Here is a 20,346-nt window from a genome sequence, read left to right as displayed (position 1 = left end):
ATTTCTTTGTATTTAAATCATCTACATGTCAAAATCCTTGCTAAAGTCTTTCTTAGATAATCTCAACCATAATAAATTTTCATCTTTTAATTTTCACAGTGCTTAATATTTCAAATTTTTTAATGGCAGTTAGCATCTTTTTTGTACTATGGATATTTACATATGTTTTATACACAAATATCTCTTAAACTATGCCAGATGCTCCTTAAGGGGCACATACATTTTTATTAATCTTTGTATCCTCCACAGTACCTTATTACATGGTAAATGACAAAATATTTATTGAATAAAATAAAGCTTGCAAGCTACTCAGAGAAGTGAATTCAGTATCTGGGAAAAATGACCTGAAGAACCTAGAAGGGACAAACAGTATCTACTAGCAAAAATGCCTTGTGCTAGTCTGTGGAGTGTAAAAAGCTGAATAAGTCAAGGCACTTTTCCTTTTGAAGCTGAAAGTATCATTTTAATGTCTCTTTATATGAATGTAATTTCTGCTCACTTTCTAAGACTTGTAGACATTTAATTAGCCTGTCAGTCTTTTTTTTTTTTTTTCTTTTCTTTCATCCCTACCTCAAATATTTAAGGACTTATGTCTGTAGTACACTGTGCCACTTTAAGAGGAGATATCCTACTTGGCCATAAGGAGATACTTAGGCTGTTTTTCTTGAGAATCCTATTTATCATAACTCTACAGTGATCTCTTAGATGTTTTTAGAGATGTTCAATATAGGCCACCTTTTAACTCACTTAACTGAACTTTTGTTTCTTAATACGTACATAAAATTTGTTCTTACAAAAGGTAATTCTAGAATATACAAAACTATTTATGAAATATGTATATTTTTATTTGTGGCTTACTTTAAGATTACAAATTCAGAAACGCTTGTCCGGTGTTCAAGTCTTTTGGTGGGTGTTCTTGGCTGCTACTGTTATGTGGGTGTAATACCCGAAGAGGAAGCATATAAGTCAGAATTATTCCAGAAAGCCAAGGTAGGACAATTTTATCTTAATGAAGTTTTGGATAAATTTGAATGAAATGTATTCCTGGGAAAATGGTTATATTTGTTTGGAAAATATTACATTTTATATAGGTTAACCATTTCTCTTTCATTTATGCAGTTTGGGAAGAAATACTATGTGTCCTTAATATTTGAAAATATTGTAAGCCAACAATAAATATAGTAAATGAAATAATCTCACATTAAAATTTAAACTCTTTGACATAAATACTGATTTTTATCTGTATTTTTAAAAGTTTTGCCTGTGATCAGTTATACTAAAGAATCCTTGATTAAAGCTGTTAGTCAGGTAGGCTCTAAGCATGAAACTCTTTTTTCTATCTCAGTAGTGCTCTGTCAATGGTATGTTTTGCAGAGAACAGGGTATAAGATTTGTCCATTTTTTGATTGTTTACAAATTTTAATTGTACTATATGACCACGTATAACTTCTAAAAACACTTAATTTTATCTCTTAAATGAATCTTTAAAAAGCAATGCTAAACTATAATTTTAACTGGAATTTGGATTTTTCCTTCTATTCTTAACAGTCTCTAATGCAATGTGCAGGAGAAAGTATCACTCTGTTTAAAAATAAGACAAATGAGGAATCTAGAATTGGTTCATTGAGAAATATGATGCATCTATGTACAAGTTGCTTGTGTAACTGTACCCAGGTAAGATATTCTTCTTACTTGATAGTATAGCCTCTTCAAGGAATTGATTACTGGTTGCTGGTGTTACTGCTTTTTGGTCCATTCATAAGTTTATAAACTGATTTAAAATTAAATTAAATGGTAAATAAAGATAATATCCAGAGGAATAAAGCAATAGGTAATATGAGTTTTTCATGAAACTAATTTTATCATTTCAGGAAGATTTCTGAGATTGTCTTACCACTTTTATATATAATTACATAGGTAACTTTTATTGCCAGCATATTTTCATTCATTTAATAAAACTGTATTGACTACTGAGTATGTCATGTGCATACCACTATACCAGGGCTAGTAAGCACCACAAAGATAAATAACTCCAGCACATATTTTACTTTCTTTTGCCCAGATCATCTCACAAAACATTTGGTAGAAAAAGTGCTACTGTGTATAATCTTTTTTTTGATTTAAAGCAGACTTTTGGGGTAGCTATGCCAGCCAGTATTGATGATAATTGGCTATTATTGTCAATTGATAATAATTGGAAACATCTTTGAAAGCTAATGTTAAGTACATGGCCATATATCAATATTGTCAACACGTATTTTTAGTTTTGTAATGGGTTTTTTTTGCCTTTTGATGTAAATGGTGAAGGAGAAGAGTGGAAGAATAAACTCTAACCTGTAATTACTGTTTACTTATGTTTAGGGTAAATAGCTGGTACTTTAATGTTGTTTAAGCACAATGAAAGACATGTACTATACTTACTATTACTCTAAGAAAAGATAATGTTTTTGAAGCAACTTATATGTTGGCCCTAATAGTAAATGATTTGTCTATATTTCATTCAAGATAGAGAAAACATTATCTGCCAAGAATAATTGTTTTTATTTCTTTGTTGCTTGGTTCTTTGTTTGATTTAATTACAGAAGAATCCAAATAAGATTGCTTCTGGCTTTTTCCTGCGTTTGCTAACATCAAAACTGATGAATGACATTGCAGATATTTGTAAAAGTTTAGTAAGTATGCTTCCTGTTTTACTACCATATTTCATTGATTCTAATATGTGTAATTTTTTCTTATTAAAATATCTCTTATTATTATTAAATTATCTCTTATTAAAATAGGGATGCGTCTTAATGATATATATATATATGGCCTCTAATGTTTTTATAAATGTGGAAATTATACAAAACTATTTGATTTTAGGGAGAAAATATTTGATTACTTCTTAATATCAATGCTTACATAGTGCCTGCCTTTAGTTTCTCAATAAGTAATAGGCTAAAAGATTTGGAACTAATCATCCAGGCTCATACCTATTTCTATGCAACATTGTACCAAAATTCAAAATAATTTTGTTCTTTAAAAAAAACCAAAAGCCTTGCCAGACAAGCAGCGTAGTCTTACTGTAGTATTTATTTTTCTTCTTCTATACAAATGGGCTTATGCCACATATGCACTGTTGTCTGGAACAGTGCCTGGCACACATAGTAGATACTATTGAGTGAAAAAATATTTCTGTAACTTGACTATTTTCTTTTTATGACACATCTTGGTCATTTTTTCCATGTTGCTTACGTATTTTGTAAGCTATCTACTACTGGACCCTATTTAATTATTTATTTATGAATGAATGAATGAATGAATGACAGGGTCTCTCTTTGTCACCCAAGCTGGAGTGCAGTGGTGTGATCATAGCTAACTGCAGCCCTGAGCTGTTAGGCTCAAGTGATCCTCCTGCCTTAGCCTCCTAAGTAGCTAGGGCTACAGGCATGCGCCCCTGCACCCAGCTAATGTTTTTACTTTTTGTAGAAATAAGGTTGAACTATGCTGCCCAGACAGGTCTTAAACTCCTGGCCTCAAGTGATCCTTATTCCTTGGCATCCCAAGGTACTAGGATTATAGGGGTGAGCCACTGCATCTAGCCTTTACCTTATTTATTTAGCACTGCATGCTATTCCACTATATGGGAATAGTATATGTACCTTTTTTTTTTTTTTAGCGTATCTGCTCTTAATTAACATTTTAAGTGGTTTCTAATTTTTTGGTTACAAAGAATTCTACGATAAAGATTGTTGTACTTTTATTTTGTCTACTTGTATGTGTGCACATGATGGATGTAGGACAATTTCTAGCAATGGACTTGCTTGTTCAAAAGAAATGTGAATTTTACTTTTTTGATGAATATTGTCATTGTCCTCCAAAATAGTCATTCCAATTGAGACTTTTCCCCATACCTTCATCAACTTTGGGTATTATAAAACTTAATATAAGAAATTATTTTTTTAAAGTTTGCATGTTATTCTGTTATGTAGACATATTACAGTTTATATGTCCATTTTCCTATTGTTGGATATTTAGTAGAAATTGTAGTGCCATGGTCTCCAGTCTCCAGGCTACGGCCCAGTACTGGTCCATGGCCTGGTACCAGTTCATGGCCTGTTAGGAACTAGGCCGCGTATCACCGCTTGAGCTCCACCTCTGTCCCCTCTCCCCATCTGTGGGACAATTGTCTTCCACAAAACTGGTCCTTGGTGCTAAAAAGGTAGGGGAACACTGCTGTAGTGTTCATATTTACATGTGAATCTTGCATTGTTTGATTAGATGAATTTTCAGAAAAATTTTAAAATTTTTCTGAAAGAAACCAACTTGACCATCTTTGTTTCTCTTCTCTCTCTGAAGGCAACCCTTAACAAAAAGCCATTTGACCATGGAGAAGTAGAATCAATGGAAGATGACACTAATGGAAAGCTAATGGAGGTGGAGGATCAGTCATCCATGAATCTATTTAATGATTACCCTGTTAGCAGTGTTAGTGATGCAAATGAATCTGGAGAGAGCCAAAGTACTATAGGTAAATACATATTTATTGCTTGAGATTTCTTTTACCTCTCTGTATTGATTTGGCATTATAAAAGGCCTCATTTAGGATCATTTCCTTCCTGTACACTTTAAAATATTTCTGATGTTTAATTGAATTTATTAGTTTCCTATTTTATTCTTCATGAGAGGAATTTAAAATAATTATTAAAGAAATAAAACCATGTGATAGGTTATTCGGAAAATAGGAGAGTGAAAAAGCACCCATAATGCCATCACTTTCAACTTATTTCTATTATTTCTTTATAGACCCTTTTAAAATTATAATCAGCATTAACATTTGTGTATGTTATATAGCTTGTCTAACATTAATTATAAGCATTTTTTCCTTGTAGCTGCTTGTCTTGATAATCATACTTTTAAATAACTTCACAATATCCCAGTCATGAAAACCATAATTTACTTGACTGTTTTTTATTGTCAGAAATTTAGATTCTTTTCTATTTCCCTATCATAAACATTACTTCAGTGATTGTCTATATAGTTTTTTCCCATATTTTTTATTATCTCTTGATAACAGAATACTTGAATAACCTTTCATGAAGAGTTTTGAAGCTTCTAGTGTGTAATTAATTTTGTTATAATTTTGTTTTCCATATACTTTGTTTTGTAAAGGGGATTTTTTTTTTTGGTAAAGGAGAGAATATTTGAGGTAATATTCAATATATATGGCTATTGTGCCCCTCTCTTGGTATTAATGAGTGCTTTTTATTTTTAGGTGCCATGAATCCTTTAGCTGAAGAATATCTGTCAAAGCAAGATCTACTCTTTTTAGATATGCTCAAGTGCTTGTGTTTGTGTGTAACTACTGCTCAGACCAATACTGTGTCATTTAGGGCAGCTGATATTCGGAGGAAACTGTTAATGTTAATTGATTCTAGCACTCTAGACCCTACTAAATCCCTCCACCTACATATGGTGAGTTATGTGAAATGAAGAAGCTCTTCAATCCTGTCTGATGTTGCTCTCTAAATGTAATTGGTTGACATGTAAAAATCACATAGTACCTTTGAAGACTTGAAATTCCTTCCTTGAATGATGAATCTGGAACTCGTTGTAAAATATACTTTCTTTTAATGTGCTGTGAGAAAAACCTTAATCATTCTGTTTCTCTTTACACACACATACCATTTTTTTCTGAGCTATTTTGAGACTAAATTGCACATGTAATGCCCCTTATACTTCAGTGTATATTTCCTAAAAATAGGGATGCACTTCTGTATAGCCACAGTATAATCATCAAAATCAGGAAACTGACATTGGGTAATTGCATTGTAAAGTCTGTTCAGTCTCCTTCAATCTGGAGCAGTTCTTTACTTATCTATTGTGACCTTCATATTTTTGAATAGTACAGGTCAATTGCTGTGTAGAATTCCTCACTTTGGGCTTTTCTGATGTTTCTTCATGATTAGATTTAGACTTTGATGAACATATTACAAAAGTAATCCCTTTTCTGCCCTTACCCTATCTATCTATCTACTGGTAAATATCTTCAATTCCAGGCCAGTACCACAGGGTTTATTTGTTTTTTCTCTCTTTAAATTTGTAGCTTTGTTTTCTGACAGTAAAGAACCTGGCTTCCCACTGAACCTCAGTTCATTTACTAATTTACTCAATAACCTTATATGTAACTAATCTCCTGACCTTGTGGGCCATCTCCTTAGCCCCAGCCCTAGTGAAATGGGGTCGAGTCCCTGGCCCCGCAAGAAGCTGGGTGGGTCTGAGGTTACATCCCCATTTCCAGCAAATTGGCAAACATACGTTTTGAGTCCCTAATTAGAACCTCTGATCACAGCAGATTGCAGGTTGAGTCTATGGTGGAATCCTTGGTCATGTTCCCAACCTTGGCAAACATGCATGTTGATTTCCTAGAAACAGCAACTAGTTTGTGCCCTGTTTGAGCCTCTGGTTTCGGCCCTGACAAGCACTCAAGTCAGGTCTGTAGCCCTGACCAAGGGAAAGGGTTATATGCTTTTCTTGAAACTTTGATGTTTAAAGTCACTTCAAAACACTCAATAACCTCTTACACATGACTCTCATGTCAAATAATGAAAAGGATCATTTAATTTTGTTTGTTAATATCAGAAAAGGTATAAGAAATATATTTTTCTACATAGATGTTAGGAAAAAAATCTGCTATGACTTCTTCCTATAGCAGGAAAATTATTTGACAGCTCTCTGAAATGGGCTGCCTGTTTATAACTGCCCATTAGAACTGGTAGTTGAACAGCTCCCCGCTTTTATATTTCAAAATATTGGTGGGTATAAGTGTTCTTGTTACATGGATGAATTGTATAATGCTGAAGTCAGGGCTTTTAGTGTGTCTGTCACCAGAATAGTGTACATTGTATCTGTTAGGTAATTTTTTATACCTCACCCCATTGCCACCTCCCCTTTTTAGTTTACACCACTTTGTGACCATGTATACCCATCATTTAGCTCCTACTTATTAATGAGAACATGTGGTGTTTGTTTTCCCATTCCTGATATACTTCACTTAGGATAATGTTCTCCAGTTCCATCCAGGTTTCTGCAAATGACATCATTTCATTCCTTTTTATGGCTGAGTAGTACTCTATGCTATACACACGAACACACACACACACAGAGCACATTTTCTTTATCCACTCATTGATTGATGGGCACTTAGGTGGATTCTATATCTTTGCCTTTTTTTTTTTTAATTTTAAAGTTTTGAGACAGAGTCTTGCTCTGTTGCCAAGGCTGGAGTGTAGTGGCACGATCATAGCTCACTGTAACCTCAATCTTCCCTCCTCAGATTCCCAGGTAGCTGGGACTATAGGCATGTGCCACCATGTTAGGCTAATTGTTTTGTTTTGTTTTTTTTAAATATGTAGAGATGGCCGGGCGTGGTGGCTCACGCCTGTAATCCTAGCACTCTGGGAGGCCGAGGTGGGCGGATCGTTTGAGCTCAGGAGTTCGAGACCAGCCTGAGCAAGAGCGAGACCCCACCTCTACTAAAAATAGAAAGAAATTATATGGACAGCTAAAAATATATATAGAAAAAATTAGCCGGGCATGGTGGCGCATGCCTGTAGTCCCAGCTACTCGGGAGGCTGAGACAGGAGGATCGCTTGAGCTCAGGAGTTTGAGGTTGCTGTGAGCTAGGCTGACGCCACGGCACTCACTCTAGCCTGGGCAACAGAGTGAGACTCTGTCTCAAAAAAAATAAATAAATAAATAAATATGTAGAGATGATGAGGTATTGTTATGTTGCCTCAGCTGGTCTCAAACTTCTGGCTTCAAGTGATTCTCCTGCCTTGGCCTCCCAAAGCACTGGGATTACAGGCATGAGCCACTGTGCCTGGGCCTCAAACAGCCCTTCCTATCCGTAGTATCATAGGGAGCCTTATAAAGATGCCTTATGGAAAGATATATGAGGGTGTTTGACTTCTTTACTGCGCATGATCCTCTCTGTTTTACAAATTTCATTAATTCAATAGTTTTTAACCATTGTACTCTTCTATGCAAGCATTATTTGGGGAGTGTGGGGACATATTATAGTTTCAGAATCTTGCTCAAGCTCTTAGCCACATCATTGATAATAATGATCATTTATTGAATGCCACAATAGCAACTAGACCTTTAGATTTGTTTTCTCTAATTCTCACAGTTATCTGGCTGAGTGTTATATCCCCATTTTACAGGTGAGGGTACAAAGGCCCCAGATGATATAAGGCAAGTTTTTTAACCACATAAGTTAAGGTTGTGGTACTGGGATTTGAATTCAGCTCTGTTTGACTGCATAACCTTTTGTTTCTACATACTCTCTTAAAAATTTACAGCTGTGTATATGAGTTTATTATTATATATGTAATATATATACTTTTAAAAGTAAATGATCTATGAAAACTGATTATTTTTCCTCCTACCATCTTAGTATTTGGTGCTTTTAAAGGAGCTTCCTGGAGAAGAGTATCCCTTGCCAATGGAAGATGTTGTTGAACTTCTGAAACCGCTATCGTAAGAAATTAAAACCATATGTTATGTTCACTTTCAATTTATAAAATAGGCTGGGCGCGGTGGCTCACGCCTGTAATCCTAGCACTCTGGAAGGCCGAGGTGGGAGGATTGCTTGAGCTCAGGAGTTTAAGACCAGCCTGAGCAAGAGTGAAACCCCGTCTCTACTAAAAATAGAAAAATTAGCCAGGCGTTGTGGCATACGCCTGTAGTCCCAGCTACTGGGGAGGCTGAGGCAAGAGGATCGCTTGAGCCTAGGAGTTGGAGGTTGCAGTGACCTACAGTGATGTCATTGCACTCTATCCAGGGCGACAGAGTGAGACTCTGTCTTGAAAAAAAAATTTATAAAATAATTGAATTGTTCCATTAAGCTTATAAAGTTAAACTTCTTCCACCACAGCAATGTGTGCTCCTTGTATCGTCGTGACCAAGATGTTTGTAAAACAATTTTAAACCATGCCCTTCATATAGTGGCAAACCTAGGTCAAGGAAGTATGGACTCTGAGAACACAAGAGATGCTCAAGGACAGTTTCTTACAGTGATTGGAGCATTTTGGCAAGTACTATCTATTTTATGGAGTTCTTATTTTTCTTTTGCTATCTCTAGATGCAAATGAAAACTTTACACTTCTATATTAGTGATTTCTTCTGATCCTCCTATGTAAGTGTATACATCTTTTAACAATAGCAGAATGTAATTTGTGTTTCCCTCAATTCCTTAAAGAACTACATTGCTTTTTGCTTATAGCATGGCTTTCTAAACTGTTTAGTATATTTCCCTGCAAATTTTGAATCATTTAATGGCTTTAGATGTATAATGAAGAAAGAAAGTACAACAAGCCTAAATAAATTGAATTTTTCATGTTCCCAAAGTGAACAAATTGGCCTTGTCATTATCTGGTTATTTCATGCATATTGTTACAGTCTGAGGTGGTACCATGATACTTGTCGAGGGGCACATATCTAAATCAATATAGAATGTGGTTTTGAAATCTTTGATATAACAACCAAAACTTTAAAAAAATTTCCTTTTTAAAGCTAATTTACTATAAAATGGTTAGGTGAAGTATGATAATCCCTCAAAAGAGGCATAATCATGTAAAAAACAAATAATGTACCTTAAAATGAACTCCTTTCAAACTAATTTCTTTTAGCTTGAATTTTTGGGAAGGTGAATATATTGGCATATTCCACATAAAGAGAATTAAATTTACCACAGAAAGAAATTTTGGAAGCAACCTATAATAACCTTAATATCCAGTGATTTTTCTGACTGGGGCTTTTATTGGAATGATTATTTGACATTGAAAAACTTACTTGATTTCAGGCATCTAACAAAGGAAAGGAAATGCACATTCTCTGTAAGAATGGCGCTAGTAAAGTGTCTTAAAACTTTGCTCGAGGTGAGTTATTTCATGTTACTGTTAAGGTCTCCATTGAAATTTTTAAAGCAGCCTTTGTTTCAACAAACATTAATAAGTGATTTTTTTTCTTAATGTTTCATATTTAACCTTCATTGTTCTTTTCCCACAGGCTGATCCTTATTCAAAATGGGCTATTCTTAATGTAATGGGAAAAGACTTTCCCGTAAATGAAGTATTTCCACAATTTCTTGCTGATAATCATCACCAAGTTCGCATGTTGGCTGCAGAGTCAATCAATAGGTAATGGGTCAAGTATTCGTGAAGTGTTTGGAATGTTGTAGATAGCAAAGCAATGTCTAGCACAGTCACAGCTCACTAGTTGCGATATTAAAAATAGCTAACACTTACTGAGCGTATATCGTGCGTGGCACTTACATTTTTCTTAATATTGACACTTCTATCACTTAGATACTGTTATTTTGTCCAATTTATAAATGAAAACTCCGTGGCTTAGAGAGATAAAGTAATTTATGCCACATAACTAGTAAGTGGTTGACTTAAATGAGGCGTGTCTACTGGCACAAGAGGTTATATCTCGTATATAGAATGTTTGGGTATTACTGTGATTTTATATGAGTTTATAATGATAATTAGAACATTTTACATTGTACTAATTACAATTATATTTACTTGAGTGAACATATGGTGAGGCACTGGAATGATTCTATCATGATGATCTTTTATATTTGAGTACCTGAATAAATAAATACTAATTTCTTAAGGACTGTATGTTTACCAGGTTATCGAATTGATTTTAAAAGTCTAAATTGCAACCTCTAAATTCCCCCACATCACAATGCCTATAAATAAAGCACTTCCATGTTTTATTTTTCTCTAGCATTTATTTTAACTTGAAGTAGTATATTTTAACACATTTACTTCTATTTCACTAGTATATAAGCTCCTAAATGGCATTGGTTTTTGTCTGTTCATTGCTGTATCTTTAGCACCTACAACAATACTTGCCATGTAGTAGGTGTTCAATAACTATTTGTAAAATAAATGAAAGCATTGAAAAAGGAAATGACACTTTGTTACAAACATCAAAGGTAAAAATTATTTGAATAACTTTACGTTTCAAATGTAATTGACTAATAATAGATCACAATATTATTCCAGCAGTCACACAAAGGGTTAGAACTAATATATTCAAAATTTGAATATGCTGACAGTAATGTTTCCATAAACCAAGAGCAGTGTCTACTCCTTCAGGTTTTGGAACTCATTTCTGTAAGACCAGGGTGGAAGGCGAAGGGGAGTCAGCATTTGCAGAGATCATGTGGTGAGAGAGGAAGCAAGAGAGAAAGAGGGGAGGAAGGTGCCAGGTTCTTTTTTAACAATCAGCTCTCCCAGGATCTAATAGAGTGAGAACCCACTCCTCCTTCTCTTGACCCTCCGTTAGATTAGGGCATTAATGTAATCATGAGGGATCCACCCCCATGACCCAAACACTTCCCATTAAGCCCCACCTCCAACATTGGGGATCAAAGTTCAAAATGAGATTTGAAGAGGTCAAATGTCCAAATTATAGGAGATATCTAATTTTGGGCTATTTTAAGAGAGGTTAGAGAAACTGGCAGAATCAGAGGAACCCCCCAAATTATGAAAGCTTTGGTTATTAAAAAAGCATAAAGGACAAAATTGATTAAAGAGTAATCAGTAGGCTGGGCACGGTGGCTCATGCCTGTAATCCCAACACTTTGAGAGGCCAAGGTGTGAGGATCGCTTGCAACCAAAAGTTCAAGACTAGCCTGGGCAACATAGTAAGACCCAATCCCCCTCAAAATTAAAAAAAATTAGCTGAGCATGGTGGCATATGCCTCTAGTCCCAGCTACTCAGGAGACTGAGGTGGGAGGATCACCTGAGCACAGGAGTTTAAGGCTGCAGTGAGCTATGATTGTGCCACAGGACTCCAGCCAGTGGAGTGGACTCTGTCTCAAGGGAAAAAAAAAAGGATTACCCTTGAATATATGGATATTATGCAAAAGGCACTGATCAACTTTTCTCCATTACCTAAAACAAAATTTAAATGGAACACCAAGGCATTAAGCTGCCTACTTTCAGGGTGATTAAATATTAGAACAGGTTGACATAGGAGTTTGCGGACTCTTTTTAGCGTTTGGCCAGAGAACAACTTATCTTTTCTGGCTAGTTTGAGTTCAGTGCTGTTCAAATTTGGATGATAGTTAAAACGATCTTTTGACACCCTCTTCAATTCTAGGAGAAAATGGCTTCTGTGTTAAAGACCCTAAGGCTAAGCAGTTGGTCTGAACCTCTTTAAATAGACTAGATTTTATTAATCTTGAAAAAAGAGCTCGTATGTTAGTATATATCATGGAGCAATTTATTTTTGTTAATAGAATACACTTTGGAAAGTAGGGTTTGAAATTTAAAAATTATTTTCCTTTTTTTTTTTTTTTAAAGATTATTCCAGGATACAAAACTAGGCGATTCTTCCAGGTTATCGAAAGCTCTTCCTTTGAAGCTTCAGCAAACAGCTTTTGAAAATGCATACTTGAAAGCTCAGGAAGGAATGAGAGAAGTGGTAATTTGAGTAATGCATATTTGCTGTTATCATATGCTTGCTATTAATATGCTATATATTACTTTACCAAATTTGGCATAAGACAGTTTATATCCAATAGTTTATAATATAAAGCTAGTCTAAAACAACTCTATGAATTGAATGAAATTGCATTATTTATACACCAGAATAGGTCAAATCATCATAATTTCTTTTGGTTCAACTTAATATATAGCATTTTTGTGGGGAAAATTAAATTTTAACTGAGTTTTTATGGGTGTTTAAATGACTTCCTTTTTTATTTTAAAAATTCTTTTGTGTAAGATCTGATTAAAAGCTACGTAAGGGAACAAGTGACAATAGGAAGAAATGGATTGAAAAAAAGATTCTAATACAAAGTCAACTTATTATGATATTTTTTAGTGAAAATTGTGATTTTCGTATTTCTTCATAGAATATTTTTTCTTAAAATGATAAAACTTATCTTATTGTTCAAATTTATTCATTTATTTATGCCCTGATTTGTTTCTAAAAAGGATTTGAAGTGGTTAATAAAATGACTGTCAAATCTGTGATAGCAGGAAACTGAAAAGGACAGTTGGGTGAAAGAATGTGAATGTAGAAAAGTATTTCAATAGATTGGAAGGATGAGTGTAAATATAAAATTTAATAGAGATAATCTATATTATGCCTTTCAAATCAGCCTGTCATCTGTCAAAAAGGAAAATACTGACTTGACAGCAACTCATCTAGAAAAAGACCAGAGAGGTTTTACATCTTGAGATCACACAGTATGAATCAGCATTGTGATACAGTTATCAAAAAAGCAAATTCTATCTTGTACTTAATTATAAAAACATATTGTCATGAACAAAATTGATAAAATAAAATAGATCTTCTATACTTTTTAAAGGACAGCTAGAATGTTTGATTTGGTTCTGAGTAAAAGATTTTTAACCAGGATGTTAGAGAGTATATAGGTCTATGTCTTACAAGGAGTCCTTCGCATTGACTTAGTGGAAAGCTCATAACTGTTTTCAAATACAGCGATGATTGTCATTTACTAAAGGAATTAGGTCCTTACTTTTTCTTATACCAAAAGACAGAACTAGAATCAATGATTAGCAGGTTTTCTAAATGTGAAGAGAAACTTCTCTCAAATATAGCTAGTCAAAAGATATAGATATCTGTTGGGATGTTATAATTGATATTTAAAGTAGATGCATATATCACTCTACCTGGTTGCATGATTTTATTGTTCCTTTTGATAATATATATGATAACATTTTTTAAAGTATAAAGAGCTGTATGTTAAAGTATCTTAATGATAAAAATATCTGAGATGTTATCCTTGGTAGTTGAAAAGGAGCTTTTAATCTCTTCCACTCTTTTTTTGCGATTTCTTTCTTTTTTCTATAAGGTACTTTATAACTCACTGCAGTGGTTTCCCTTTGGCAATTCTTTCTGTAAGATCTTATGAAGAGCAGTTTTTCCAACTCTGAAAAACTTATATTTTCTCAAAATTGCTACTCTTAGCTCCATCACTAGGATTTAGAACTGTTTATAGGCTGCTTAGATGTTGTCATGAAGTTTATTGATTTTAGCCTGATTGGTTCATTTGTAATGTTTAAGTATTTTCATTACATTATTGTTTTAAATATTCCTTTTAAGTCCCACAGTGCTGAGAACCCTGAACTTTTGGATGAGATTTATAATAGAAAATCTGTTTTACTGATGTTGATAGCTGTGATTTTACACTGTAGCCCTATTTGCGAAAAACCAGCTTTGTTTGCCCTATGCAAATCTGTGAAAGAGAATGGATTAGAACCTCACCTTGTGAAAAAGGTATATGTGGATGAATAGTTTTTATTATAATCTTCCTTGTGTAATTTTTAAACAATTAAAAAGGTTAAAGCTAGATTTTTTAAAGTGGCATTTATTTAAGATTTGGAAACAATTTTATTTTTTATGTTGGGAATAGTGGAAAGCAATTATAATAATTCTTTAAATGGTGTATTTGTTTGTATGCAGTGTCATTTCTTACATTGAGTTGAAGAGTATTTCAGAAGCCATTGATTGAACTAAAAGGGGTGAATGGCTTCTATACCGCACAGACCAGGCCCTTTGGAATAGAGTTGAGGGAAACATAAAGACAAGAACAGTACAGATGTTTTACCTAGTAGATTCTGGGACAGCACATTGAGATCTAGCAGGGCCAGAAGTCAAATTTTAGGGCTGTGAGGCTTTTAAGTTATGTGATTAGGGGAGAAGAACTGGGGTCCAGGCCTTGCAATTATGTCAGCACAGTATTGTAGAGTCTTGGCCCCCTCCCTGTTCTGTCACCTCAGCATTCATGGTTTGGGAAGTTCCAAGCCTTTCCATTGCAGATTTTTATGTGGTGAATCAGTGGGCTGATGCCAGTTAACATCCTACCAGCATGGTTCCTATGGAGCTTTATACTATGCCAACCTATAGGTAATCAATCTTAGTCAAATAACCTTTTACCTATCAGTATTAAAATAAGAGTTGTCTGGTGTTTTTTAGAAGTATACAATTATGCTACCTAATTGGATTTTTCTTATTTTGGTTTTTCTTATTTGGATTTAAGACTGAGAAGAATAATTTTACATTAGATTTTTCTTTAAATATAATCAAATGTTGGATACTCTTGACATTTTTTATGTTTTTATTCATTTAACATTTATTAAGGGTTTGCTATGTGCCACATACTGTGCCAATAATATTAAATCCATTTTTTCATTTATTATCCCCATCTCATAGATGAGGAAATCAGTATATAGAAAAGCTAAGTGAATGCTTCAAGGTCATACTGTAAATTGTATTAAGGATTTAAATGATTTTTTTAAAAAAATTTTAAATTTCTTTTGTCTTTCTTAACACATTGACTTCTTTTTGGTTTGTGCAGGTTTTAGAGAAAATTTCTGAAACTTTTGGATATAGACATTTAGAAGACTTCATGGCTTCTCATTTAGATTATCTGGTTTTGGAATGGCTAAATCTTGAAGATGCCGACTATAGCTTATCTTCTTTTCCTTTTATTTTATTAAACTACACAAATGTTGACGATTTTTATAGGTAGGTTTATACATGACATGTGAAATATGTTTAATTTAAAATTACATAATGTTTGGCAGTTCACCACACCACATACACGCACGTATGTGGGAGGCTGCGTACATAATATGAGAAGCTGGACAGCTTGTTTTAATGAGAATGTATTGAAGTGAGTCACTGTACTTAGGTTCTGGTCCTAGCTGTGCCAATAACCAACTATGTTGCTTTGGGCAAGCCACATAAACACTCTCTGTACCTTGGTTTTTTAATCTGTAAAGTATGGGAGTTAAGATGAGATCTTTAAGATCCTTTTCACCTTTAATATTTGACAATCTTTTGGGAGGAAAAATCAAAGATAAATTGCTAGTGGATGGTTATTTCTGCCTTTTCTGTTGCTTGACTATAAGCTATTTGGTCATTATTTCTGTTAGATTTAGAAGTTTAACGTAAAAGTTTATTTTGCTACCTATAACTCTAGAGAAGAAAATTTTGAAAATGGAGGGGTTTGAAACAACTAAAGAGTAATGTCTAGGTATCAAGATGATCGAAAGGTATCTCATATTTGTTGAACATGCTTTGTGCTAGGGACTTTGCTAGGCATTTAACATGTAGTTATATCACAGATGAGTTTCAGGTGTTCGTAATAGAGCTTTCTAATTATAAGAGTTATAGGTACATAGTTGCCTTTAAGAAAGATATTCTTACAAAAGTAAATTTGATGGTCCTTATACTTTATTCACTTTGGCAAGAACAATACAGTCATCCCTCCATATATGCACAGGATTAGTTCTAGTATCTGATATCCCATCCCCCCCACTCCTATTTACCAAAATTGGTGCATACTCAAGTCCCCAAGTTGGCCCTGTAAGAACCCACATATAGGGAAAGTCAGCCTTCTGTATACTTAGGTTTCACATCCCATAAATACTGTTTTTCAATCTGTGTTTGGTTGAAAAATATCCACGTATGAGTGGACTCGCTTAAATTGTTCACGGTTTAGCTTTATTAACATCTGTTCTTTGAATTATAAAATTGCTTTCACATTTCATTTTATAATAATTTTGTATAAACTGATTATGCAGAAGAAATAAATATAAATTCAAGTTCCTATTTTTTGATCACATAATTAGGGGGGCATATTCTAAGCTCTATTTTTTTTTTAGTGTGACTGTTTAGAATTTACTAACTTTATTTCTCCATTTATGAAATTAGAGTAAGAATGCTTAATGATCTAGATAAAATGATGCTATAATGCTGACTATATTAAACCATTCTATTTTTTAAAGAATTATATTTTAAAATTTTATTTTGAAAAGTTATATATAACTTATATTTTAAATTTTTATGTTTTTAGATCTTGTTATAAAGTTTTGATTCCACATCTGGTGATTAGAAGTCATTTTGATGAGGTGAAGTCTATTGCAAATCAGATTCAAGAGGATTGGAAAAGTCTTCTAACAGACTGCTTTCCAAAGATTCTTGTAAATATTCTTCCTTATTTTGCCTATGAGTGTACAGGAGACAGTGGAATGGCACAGCAAAGAGAGACTGCTGCCAAGGTCTATGATATGCTCAAAAGTGAAAACTTATTGGGAAAACAGGTATGGCTTCAACTTTTACCTACTTTTTAATCCCCTAATTGATCTGAGATGTAAGCTTTAAATTTTAAGGCTATTTATTCTTATTTATACAATTAAATTTGGCTTGTGGTAATCAACTATCTAGTATAGCCAATCCGTGAATTTTTTTGATTGTATGATGTTCTCTCCCTTTGATTGGTATTTAAATAAGTGGAAATGTTTTTAATCAGAAGTAACAAAAGAAAATACTTTTGAATAATTTTTTTGCTTCTGTCTTTTTAAAATGTATTTTAATTGCCAGTAATACATGAATGCAAGCTGGTTGTGTGTGTGTTTGTTTTTTTTTGAGACAGAGTCTCGCTTTGTTACCTGGGCTAGAGTACGGTGGTGTCAGCCCAGCTCACAGCTACGTTAAATTTCTTAAGCAATTCTCCTGCCTCAGCCTCCCGGGTAGCAAGGATTACAGGCACACGCTACCATGTGCTACCTGGCTGATTTTTCTATTTTTAGTAGAGACGGGGTCTCACTCTTGCTCAGGCTGGTCTTAACTTTAAGTGATCCTCCCGCCTCAGCCTCCCAGGGTGTTAGGATTACAGACATGAGCCACGGTGCCTGGCCCAAGCTGGTTGTTAAATTCAGATAACACTGAACGGTGTATAGGACTGTGCTAGTCCCTCTTCATTCTCACCAAGCTTTCCACTTTTCAAGGAAAAAAAAAAGTGCCATACCAAGTTCTCATACCCTGCACTTTCTTTTTCCATGACACTTACTACTTTCTAACATATGACATAATTTACTTTTGAATTATGTTCATTGTTTGTTGTCAGTCTTCTCCACTATAATGTAAGTGCTGTGAAGGTAGGATTTTTGTCTTTTTTTGAGGATATATATCCAACCACTTGGTATATTTTGGGTACTCGTTAAGTAATTGTTAAAAGAAGAAGTCAAGTACAGATCTAACAAGATTTGTTTGCTTTATAATAATTTATATACATCTAAACTTATTTGCAGCAACTTACATTGAAACACATACATTTTTTTAAGGTAAAAAAGGTTTGTTCACTCCAAATTTAACTGTGCATTTATTTATTTTGGATGTAAGGGCTGATTAACAAAACTAGGTTAATATTAGAATTACAATTGAATAAACTTAAAGACACTATTTTTAGTTTTCTAGTTATCTATATTGAACCAAGAGTGGAACGTCAAGTTCCTCAGTTGCTTAGGTAGAACCAGTCAGATCTGGTTGTAAGTCTGTAGTCTGGAGGCTAATGATTTCTGAGCCCTTGATTAAAGACATGAGTTAAGTTTTTGCTAGTTTCAGTTTCATTTAGCATTAAGTTTTAGTTATAACTTAATTTTTTTGTTTCTCTAATATACACTTTCTCTGAATCAATATTCTAGACTCTTTTTTTCTGTGTATAAGTGTTAGTACAACTGTTGTCAGTCTTTGAGTCTTCTAAAACTATCAATTGTTGAATACCTAAAATATTTACAGTTTGTAAGTTTGTTTAGCTATACCTAGACATTTGAACAATTTATATATACCTTAGCTAGATTTTATAAATCTGGGTTATTACAGACTCATATGAAACTAGTGAAGTCAGTTATATTATATGCAAGGGAACTCATTAATTTTTCCTGTGATATTAATGAAATTTGGCCAGTTTTTCCTTACATATTCCGGATAGACTTTGGAATGAGGCTGAATTTTAAAAGGGCTGAACCCAGATAGCAGAGTGGCGCAGCAGAAGCATGCTGGGCCTATAAAAGGGCTGAAACCTTGGAGATGATGACATGGACAACTGATGAATAAGCTTGAGGGAAAGGCTAGGATCTTTACATTAGGTTTCTTTCTTGTCACCTTCTAAAATATTTTTTGTTATTAGGAAGTATGTTTTTGAACTTCCTTATGCATCAAGTAAATTAGCCATTTGCCTTTTAGTTTAGAACACTGTGATTCCTTATTTGAAGAGTTAACAAATCCACCTTTAAGACTTCACAGTTCTCATTCATTTGGCTGAGGTATAACATAGAAGACTCATTCTTTATATTTAGAGAATTTATTCCCTTTGTGAAGCTACCTGTCTGTAGTAGGAAGCAGATTGATGAAAAGTCTGCTTCTGTTGGCATGGACTTTAGTCTACTGTTGATGAAATGGGATGTGGGTAGTGGCTAGCCTCAGAATTTGGGATGTCACTTGAGTAGAAGTCTGGGAAGAAGTCATACAGGAAACAACGATGGGATTATTGCCAGTCACTGGAGATTCTTACTAGTAAAGTTCTACAAGTGAGACACAGTTCCCAAATAAGTCAAGAGTAAAATGCAGATTGAGGAGCAGTATAGATCAGTGGGGAATTTGGTTGGCAGGAGAATTACTAGATTTGAAGTCTTAATTAAAATGATTTTTTACAATTAAAGAGTTTAAGGGGGCCTTATTTAGTATGATTTCCCTATCTTTCCTCTCAGTCTATAGGTCAGCATAGAAGAAAAAGGTAGAATTATATATCTTGGAGATTTTAGACTTTTGGTCATCCATTTTCTTTTATAAACACTGAATAATTTTGGAAATAGGCCATAACATAAGCCCTTTGAACTGTCTTAAAGGTCACAGATATAAAAATATTAAATATATTTTAATTTTGTGTCCTTGCAGATTGATCATTTATTCATTAGTAATTTACCAGAGATTGTGGTGGAGTTATTGATGACATTACATGAACCAGCAAATTCTGGTGCCAGCCAAAGCACTGACTTCTGTGACTTTTCAGGGTATGCACATTTTAAACTTAGAGAATTAGCTGCAAATTCACAAGTTCCTAAGGAAGTTTATTGGTTGACACCTTCAAATGTCTATTTCAGTTTTTAGACGTGTACTCTTTTTTAAAAGTTTGTTTCTTTAAAAATAGCCACATTTGAATTAAGGTAATTACCTATCTTCTTTTACTATGGCCTGCCTACATCAATTACTCTTTCTAGTTGATCACTTTGTTGGCAAACCCAATAACCTTTTTCTTCTCAATCTTTCTATAATATTTGAGCATTATGCTATCTGTTGTCTCTTGAAATTTTTTTCTCCCTGCATGTTATTCCTGGTTCTCTACTCCTTATTATCTATGACTTGCCTTTCTAGATCGCCTTTTCTTTATCATGCTCCTTAGTTGTACAATTTAATTTGGATGTCAAAACTCCTTGGTTGCATATGCATGTTAGAGTATTTTATTT

General features: G+C 33.9%; 1 protein-coding gene across 1 annotated transcript in view; it reads left to right on the top strand.

The window, feature by feature from the left end:
* Positions 1-20,346, top strand: part of ATM (ATM serine/threonine kinase) — a 121,630-nt gene that overhangs the window by 29,814 nt on the left and 71,470 nt on the right. Inside the window, exons 13-26 of the mRNA XM_069468973.1 lie at positions 865-990; positions 1,549-1,674; positions 2,583-2,672; positions 4,339-4,510; positions 5,255-5,454; positions 8,438-8,520; positions 8,918-9,073; positions 9,845-9,920; positions 10,051-10,181; positions 12,367-12,487; positions 14,138-14,311; positions 15,393-15,562; positions 16,896-17,142; positions 19,778-19,893. Coding sequence (XP_069325074.1) covers positions 865-990; positions 1,549-1,674; positions 2,583-2,672; positions 4,339-4,510; positions 5,255-5,454; positions 8,438-8,520; positions 8,918-9,073; positions 9,845-9,920; positions 10,051-10,181; positions 12,367-12,487; positions 14,138-14,311; positions 15,393-15,562; positions 16,896-17,142; positions 19,778-19,893 — 1,988 coding nt within the window. The remainder of the gene's footprint in view (positions 1-864; positions 991-1,548; positions 1,675-2,582; positions 2,673-4,338; positions 4,511-5,254; positions 5,455-8,437; positions 8,521-8,917; positions 9,074-9,844; positions 9,921-10,050; positions 10,182-12,366; positions 12,488-14,137; positions 14,312-15,392; positions 15,563-16,895; positions 17,143-19,777; positions 19,894-20,346) is intronic.

Source organism: Eulemur rufifrons, chromosome 6, assembly GCF_041146395.1.
Source record: "Eulemur rufifrons isolate Redbay chromosome 6, OSU_ERuf_1, whole genome shotgun sequence".
NCBI classification, from domain to species: Eukaryota; Metazoa; Chordata; class Mammalia; order Primates; family Lemuridae; genus Eulemur; species Eulemur rufifrons.
Note: the sequence above shows the minus strand (reverse complement) of the source record. Positions and strands in the feature narration are given on the sequence as shown.